This window comes from Paramisgurnus dabryanus, chromosome 23 (assembly GCF_030506205.2).
Source record: "Paramisgurnus dabryanus chromosome 23, PD_genome_1.1, whole genome shotgun sequence".
Taxonomy (NCBI): domain Eukaryota; kingdom Metazoa; phylum Chordata; class Actinopteri; order Cypriniformes; family Cobitidae; genus Paramisgurnus; species Paramisgurnus dabryanus.
Genome location: NC_133359.1, coordinates 29864045 through 29872943, shown reverse-complemented (window position 1 = coordinate 29872943; position 8899 = coordinate 29864045). Strand labels below are relative to the sequence as shown.

The 8899-nt window shown below is 37.4% G+C and overlaps 1 protein-coding gene across 1 annotated transcript in view; it reads right to left on the bottom strand.

Moving 5' to 3' along the window:
* Positions 1-2808, bottom strand: part of LOC135788073 (zinc finger C3H1 domain-containing protein-like) — a 26179-nt gene extending 23371 nt beyond the window's left edge. Inside the window, exons 1-3 of the mRNA XM_065297972.2 lie at positions 2283-2808; positions 248-640; positions 91-167 (exon numbers count right to left, since the gene is read on the bottom strand). Coding sequence (XP_065154044.2) covers positions 91-167; positions 248-640; positions 2283-2664 — 852 coding nt within the window. The 5' untranslated portion in view covers positions 2665-2808. The remainder of the gene's footprint in view (positions 1-90; positions 168-247; positions 641-2282) is intronic.
* Between the last annotated feature and the right edge of the window lie 6091 nt (positions 2809-8899).

Genomic DNA, 8899 nt, shown 5'->3' with positions numbered 1-8899 from the left:
ATATATTCTTTTACACTTTTAAGTTTAATTATTTTGTCATTCAGACACATTTATCATATTTTGTCTGAGGAGTGAATGTTAAACGTGTACCTTGCCAGAGGTTGCTGTGGACTCTAAACTCACAGCAGAGATGTTAAGGTCTGATTCTGAGTCTTCATCCTTTACACCTAAAAGACAAACACATCTGCTCAGCTGAACTGTCCGAAACGTCACAAAGGATTTGCTTTATAAGGATTCAAAATAATACCATCATCCAGACTAGTTTCCTTCTGCGTCTCATCACTGTCCTGTCTCTGGACATCTTCTGTGACACTTGCGTTGAGAGCGTCTCTCTCCGCAGGGGTCAGCAGCTTCTGTCTGAGTGGTCGGATGTTGAACGCTTGAAACACTTTCTCCGTCACACCAGACATGGGCTCTTGCAGCGTCACAGCCGGCGGACCCGCTTCAGTACCCACCGAGCGCTGTTCCAGTGCGACCTCATCATCTTTCAGGGCCATTCTCTCCTCTTTCCTGATGCACTCCAGCTCATGCTGGATCTCTTTATACTTCATGAGCAGATCCTCAAAGCTCTCATCTACTGTCTCTGGTTTAGAAAGTCCACTCACTGGCCTTCTCACCTGACATCTGCCACCCATTTTCTCTGAGAACAGCAGTTAAGAACCAAACAACAGAGAAGCATACAACTAAAAACTTTTGACTAAAATAAAAATGCATGGCACATATTTTTTTCTTTCCATTTTTAAGAAAACAGACTAAAAACATTCATGACTGAAACAATAATCAAGTTTAATTATTTCTGTAATACTGCTATTCTAGGTAAATACTAGGTTATATCAGTTGCCCTGCCCACTCATTCCTGTTTTTCTCACAGCATCCACCCATTTAAGTAAATTTTTCAAAGCTATAGTGAGGTTGACTGGAGCTGAAACAGCTGTGTTTTAACGCTTTAACACCACATGCTTCAAATTGAGGCTTCATCTGGCACAACTATTTTTGCTTGACACAAGCTCAGTTGCCTTGGTTCAAATGTAACATCAATACTGGCAAAGTACACCACACTGGATACAGGGCTGTATCGTTGCTAAACTTTGGTGAACTGCCTTGAAACTTGGATTAGTCATCATGTCATGACTTGTGCATGACCGTTTCATCCCACTGCCACTAATACAAAGATATGAAACAAACTTGGCTATTTTTACTGATAACTTCTTTATTAATTGGTCTAAAATCATGAGGTTTTACGACATTTTTTTAAACTGCTCTCCCAAACTCAACTCAATTTACTTTTGTGCCCTTGTTGGGGTTGTCTCCATAATTGCAGCTATATTTGGCTTGTAGTTAGTTATTGATTTGTAGTCCAACTCACATTTATTAAGTTAATAATAAAAAAGTCTAAATTATTACAATTATACAAAAACTAAAATTAAGTTTTTAGTATCAGTGTGCATCCAGAATTTTCAGAATCTGCCCAGACTCAGAGTTTTCATTTCGGTGCATCCCTGGTATATACATGTGTGTGGGTAGGTAAGTGTAAGAATTAAAATTATTGTTTTGGCTCTCACTTGTGTTTGAACTTCCTGTGTGTTCTGTTAGCCACCTGTTCTGAGAGTTTTGCTCAGGCATCAACAGAAGTTATTTTCTCTCTTGCTCCCATGCACTCATGAATTGCATACTCACACACATAAGCTATATAAATAATACGTTAGTGAGCATTAAAGCGTAACATCTAGACACATGTTAATTGCTTAACCAATCAGTAAAAGTTTGTTTGTTCTCTGAATGGTATAAAAGATTTTGTCTTTCTTGTTTTGCTTTAGAAGAAGATCATTAAAGTTATTAGAATCTAAACTTGTGTGTCCTTTCTGTTCTTTGCTGAGCTCGGTGGTCTTTCTCATGAAATCTATGCAGCTGAATCATACAAATAATCTAACAGGTGGGAAATGTTCATGAAAAATATGTCTGTATTTGTTGCAAGAAACCTTGAGTAAGCTTTAAAGTGGACTTTGCCAATTTAATATTACACAATAAAGGTAAGATATAAAATAAAGCACAGCAATGGAATACATTCATTCATCCTACTATGACAGCACAGTAAGATGACTGTAACTTTGTATGGGTACAATGGTGTGATACCAGCCTCGTACTTAATTATTGCCGTATTCATTTATTTACCATGGTATCGCCTCCACGAGATCTCAATGAGACTCGTGGTATTTAAAGGGCATGCGTCTAAACAACGTGGTATTACACTGCTACTTTGCGCTGGTGTACGTTAAGGATACGTTTCTCTGATCGGCTGCCGTGATTCTCCGTGAATCGCTCCGTCCAGTCGCGTGTCCAGTCTGACGCTCTGCGCCCTCGGTATCTGAAGCGGCCCAACGCGCCGTGACTGCGCTCCCAGAAGCCGGAGCCCTGCCGGAGCCCGGCGGGGAATGGCGGATGAGGGCCTGCGGGGATCAAGCCTCTCATCGGCACCGGAGCGCTGTTATTCATCATGTGTCCGGGTACACGCGCCCTCTTGTTCATCGCGGGGCGGTTGTTTCGGGCGCGTCGCGGAGGCCGTGCGTCTTGCGACTGCTGTTTCTGCGGCTCATCGTCGAAGATTTCCCCGTCCTCCAGCTCGCCATCCTCTTTAGGAGATGAACAGGTCGAGTTTGCCTCCATTTCTGGTTCTGACCGACACTTAAATAGGCGTTAATTGTGTTTCATCGTAAATTATGTTTTAATAACGTCGCGTCAGCTCGACGAAACAGCTCTCATAGAACAACACACTTCCCTGCTGGTCTACATCTAAACATCGCGAGACTACACTTACCAATCGTCTTTCCTATGGGTCTTCGTCTAACTATCGCGTGGTTTCCAATTTGTTCTCGCCTCGTGCCTTTCGCTGAACTCATCAAATATCGCGTGATTTGCTTGGCCGCCATTAGGTCTTTTTATTTAACAATTCCAAAAGACTTACAAAATTGTATCATGTATTCATTTGTAACAATATCCGACCGGATTTAAAAATGATAAGGAAAATTATAATAATTACATAAAAAAGGAAAAAAGAAAAACGGCAGAGGGGAATTAGGTTAAATAAAGCAATCTTTGACTTTTCAGATATTTTTTGTTTTTATGCCCATCAAAGACAAATCGTAAGAATTATAATCGCCCAGAAATATTGACAAAATGGGCTTCTTGAATTTGCATTTGTGGGTAAGGAATTTGCTGAGTAAAATAAAAAATATTAACAATATTCTGAATAAAATATTTTGAATTGTGATACAAGAAAATAATATTTAAAGTGTTAAAACCACAAAATATTAATGATATTTCACTTAAGTACAAGTAAAGTTACTGGTCTAAAAATCTACTCAAGGAAAAGTAAAAAGTGAGTCATTTTAACTTTACTCAGAGTAAAAGTTACTTTTTTATTTTTTACAGCGGGGTGAGGGATTCTAGTGTAGTTCAAAAATGACAAGGGAATATAAATCTCAAACTAGTTGTTTTTAATGTTAGAAACACCTTTACAATTACAGTGCAATAACAAAAAGTAATAAAATAAAAAGCTTTTTTATAACTTAGAAACATTTATGAAATTGTTTAATAATGTTTACAGGTGAGTTATCCACTTTTGAAGCAAAAAATATTAGTTCAACAGCTAGTAAATACAATAGTTAGGTTGTAATTGATGTATTGCTGGTAACATACATTATTTTATTTATACACATTCACATAAAAGATGTACAAATGTCTCTTCCAAGTTCCATATCACAAAATGGATTTGTTTTTTCAATACTTTGAAAATAATTATTGAGAGCACTATTACAAGGGTAGCATATATGTAATATTTTGAATGTGACTTCTTTTGACAATAAATATTTGTGTGGAAATGACCAAACCATCTTCTAATATGATAGCATCATCAATTTTAAACAAGATGCTGTAATACATTTTCTATTTATGAGTCTATGGACAAAAGATTATCAAATTTGCTATCAGAAAAATAAAGCCCCTTCAACTATAACATACTACTTACTAGAAGTAGGGCTATTGTTTGTGCACCTTTCAAAAGAGTTTTTATACCACTAGGAATTGCATTGAATACAATATAATACTCTTTTGATGAAATCCACAAATACTTTTTTTAGAGAATTCTAAAGAGGAATAAAATTGACCATTGTCATCTATTAACTGATTAACAAATTAAATGTGGTTTAAGTACCATCTTTCCAAAAAATAAAGATTTATTTCTGTAAACAAAATTCTGGTTGTTCAAAATAAAATGAAGCGATGAAGTGAACAATTATGTTTATACACCAGTAGCAATGATAACAAAATAGTTAATTTTTCAATTAACTTTCTCAACTATTAACTTTTTTCAAGTAAGCACAGAGAGCCTAAACAAACACGGGACAAAAGGGAAAGCTTTTTTCTCTCCCGTTTCCACAACACACCAAAATAAAAAGTCCTTTATAAAACTAAAAAGAAATAGGTACATGCATAAAATAAAATACGCATGACAATAAGGATATACAACCATATAACAAACTCTGTCTCACATTACCAAGACAACATAAGTGACCACTTTTTACAAGTGATACAAATTGAATATATCATTAAAATGTCATTAAGTGTTAATACTCTGTCAAATATAACAGCGTCCATGATATTCTTTGGTTCACAATGTTTAAATGAATTAAATGAAGCAGCTACCAGCTGATGACCTTGCAGCTGACATAATGGCAGTGGAGGAGGTGTGGCAGGCTAAAAGTCACGCAGGGACTGTAGAACATCTTACCTTGCCTGCATGATCCTGGAATACTTGTATTATTGAAGCACATTACATTTCCAAGAGATCTATCATTTTATGGGCATAGTAATTAGACCCATGCATCTATTGGTTTATCTGTGTGAGTGCCCCCCCCACACACACAGACATTGTTCCTTTGTTACTGTCAGAGAGCGTATTTGCACACCTGATGTAGAAATTGTATGGGTGTCCTTGAGACCATTTTATATACCTTAAGAGATCCCTCAGATTACACTAACCCGAAGGCGAACTCCACATCAGCTACTTATATAGTCTTTGATATTGTACAGAGGTTACAGTCAATCTCACTCCAAACTGTCTTTGTGATTTTAATCATGACTCCCTAAAACAGACTATAAAAAATTTCCATCAGTATGTCTGCTGTCCCACTAGGTGGGATAAACTTTATCTGTGTTATGCGTACAATAAAGAAACTAACCTAACCTAACTTAACCCCTAACAAAACTTAAAATATACTGATCTGCTTCAATTATTAAGGAAGATAATGTTTATATGTTTGTAATTCCACCTTTAAAAGATGCATTACTGACAATGAGTTATTTAGTTTCAGAGAAAATTTGTTTTATTGAGACTGATAATTTTGTCCTGGACAAGTTATCTCGTCAATTAAGAAAAAAACGCTTCCCTGCCAATGATGAGCTTTTATGGCAATCCATTCTTTTGCTGTTATCCACTTTGGTGGCGCTCTTACCCAACTTATAAAACACTATTGCTTACACTGATCCAAAAGCTTGATCATTGTTCTGATTCTGATCTCTAACTAAAGTTCTTTAAAAGGTGCAATTTTCTCAAAATTTTGTATTTTTGAAGAAACCTACAAGATTTGAGAGGTGAAAAAAGAGAAAAAATGAATATATTATGAAATTTTGTTGTTTTATTGAAAGCAGAGGGTCTGTTCTTTTATTTGATATATTGTATGTTTATATATTAAAAGAAGACAATTTTCTGGAAGACATTAAACTTTGTGAAAATCATAAAGAAAATGCTGCTGCTGGCAACGTTATAAAAAATGCTGACAGAGATATTATGTGATTTTAATGTACTACACCTATGCAATGATAGACTGTAAAAAAATATAGACGTAGTGTCCGTGACATCACATAGGTTTGTGAAGAGCTTTTTTAAAACCAAAAGTTGCCGGGGCCTGCTGTCACAATCTTGGCAGCGCGTCACCGTGCATCATTTGCGGATAGCAGAAAATGGGTAAAGAGGCGGGACGTGGGTGAAACTGAGGTAGCTGGTGGCTGAAACCGTGCCGCCTAGCTCGAAAGTAGTGACAGCAGTGACAGTTCACCTGTTACTCAAGTCCTTAATTATGCAGTACTTTAAGGCTTAATATTGTAACATCCAAGAAAAATGTCCAGACATTCATTTTAACAGAACCCTTGCTGAAGGCTTTACTTGAGCACCCATGTGCGTCCAACTGTGCCAGAGAGCAAAAACCCCTACCCACACATTACAACAACCCTTTTACAATTTAGGCATGACACGGAAAAAGAGTACAGGGACTCTGTTTTAACTCTTACAGAACAGATGTGTAATGAACAGACAAGAAAATAACTTATGCATTGCTACAATATACTTAAATGGATGAGTTACAAAAAATGTACCCCCCCATATGAAGGACAAAATTATAGACCTAAAGCACTTTTTGTACCAGGCAGTGAAAAAAATTATTTCTGCTGTAAAGTTGGCCATTTTAAAGGTCCCGTTCTTTCTGTGTTTTAAAAGGTTTGATTGTGTTAACAGTGTGCAATACAACATTTGTTAATGTTTTATTTGTTAAAAAGGCGGCATTTTTAACACAAAATACTTATCTCTATACCGCTGCTTTCACTGTCCTAAAAACAGGCTGATGTTTTCCTTGTTCTATATGAAGTCCCTCCTTTAATAATATGTAACGAGTTCTAATTGTGTAGTTTGTTTAGTGTGTTTTGATTCGACAGCAGCTTAGCTTGGCAGAGCCGTTTAAGCCATAGCTGGCGACTGACATAGTTCTGTGGAGTTTAGTCAAAAACTCTTATATTGGCTGTTTCTCAATTCCAAGAACACACAGAACGAACTCGCGTTCTCGTGGAGATCGGTCTTGCCAGGCCATCTTGGAAGAACGAACTCAGAAGCTCACAAGAACACAGAAGGCACTTATGAGAATTGAGATTTGTGCGATCTTCTTGTTGGTCACCTGACCTCCCCAGATTTCAGGGCGCAAGTCTACACTTGATGCATCCTCTATATCAAGAACACATTCAGGTATTTTCATGCGTCCTCTGTACTTGCATTCTTGAGAATTAAAATTGAACTTCGACTTCAAATGATGACGTAGAGCGAGGACACAAGGACGCAAGATCGCTGAAGAACGCATTTGAGAAACAGCCATTTACATCTTTCAACCAGGAATTAGAGGTCTGTAGCCAAACCGGCCGTTCCCTGTAGGCTTTGAAAGTGGAATTTTGTTAAAGAAAATATATCGCCTGGCAATGAACTTTGAGCTTTATAATTTTGCAGGTATTATTTATTCTCTAACAGTACATTACACACTAACTAAAGTTTGAAAATGGGATCAGGAAGAATGTGACCTTTAACATGCGGCTATGCCATGGGATTGACACCCTTGTGGAGCCAGCTTCTAGCTGCCAGTTGACGAATTGCAGTTTAAAGCCCTTTTCACACAGATATGCTGTAAGATACACGGGACAGGCATCCTGGAATTTTCCGGGACAGTTTGATATTTTATTAATTCACACTGACATGATTACCCAGTCCCGGAAAGACACGTGACCTGTTGAAAGTCCCGCCGTCTCTTCTACGCAGCGTCTGAAGTTTGCATATTTTTTATTATTTCTCTCTCCAGAAACAACTCATTTTTGTTTATGATAAGACTACAAAGGAGCGCGTGAACGCACAGTTCTATTCTGCTGAATGATCTCCGTTTCAACGCAGTAAGTGACGAGCTAATTTACCTGATATCTGCTTCAGTCCAGTTTGCTGACATTTCTCGTAGTGAATGTTGTAAATCCCTCATTTTAAAGAGTTGAACCAACTTCATGTTGCCATGACACGCGCGTCCTCACTACGGCACGTGCGTCATTGTTTATGCATCTCATTTATCATTTCCTGATAACTGCTTCAATCTAGTTTGCACCATTTCTCGTGGTGAATGTTTATATGCATGTTATCTCTCGTTGTAAGGAGCTGAACCATAACTTGTGTTGTGATGATGACGCGCGCGTCCTCACTTCGACACGCCCATTACGGCATTCTTGCGGCTTTCTGTTCACACAGAGGGTTACCCGCATATCTTACTAGGTCCTCTTTCCGGCAACGATCCCAGAAGATTAACGGAACGAGTTTTTGTTCACACAGACGCTTGTCTGGCAATTTTACGGGTATTTTCTGGGACCAGAGGTCTGTGTGAATGGGGTTTATGTCACTTCCGTGTTGGCTTCACGATAGAGATTGAAAGGTTGCCCCTTGGTCATAACATGGGTCAAATTCTCTGTATTCAGACATTTTTGAAAACATTTGCGATAAAGTAAGTACTTCTTCTTCTTCTTCTTCTTCTTCTTTTTTCTACACATTTTGCCTTAAACTTATCTTGTTCCAGGGACTCCTGCTCCAGGCCAAAATGGAAGCACAAAATGAGAATACACACAGTTAAATAGACAGCACATTCATAAAATCTGTAGATTTGAAAAAAAAATTAACATGTTTCACTATTTAATTAGTCCATAATAGATTTAATTCCATTAAAAAGGTGCGATATTTAGAGAAGGCAGTTAGGCCAAATTCTGTAAAGACTGGAACATTTAAAAACAATTTAGCAGTTGTAGTTCACACTTTATTATACAAACCACTGATCTCAAAGAGGAACAAATCTCACTTAAAATAAAAATGGATGGATGAGATGAAGTTTTATCCTGGTTTAAAGATTAACTTCCCATCATATTAACTTAATGTTGGTTATAAAGTGAATATAATTTTGGTTATTTGATTTTTATATTATATTAGTGTAAAATGCACAATAACGTGTCGTAATTACACATAATCGCCTCTTGATGGGGCTGTGGCTGCGGAAGTTAG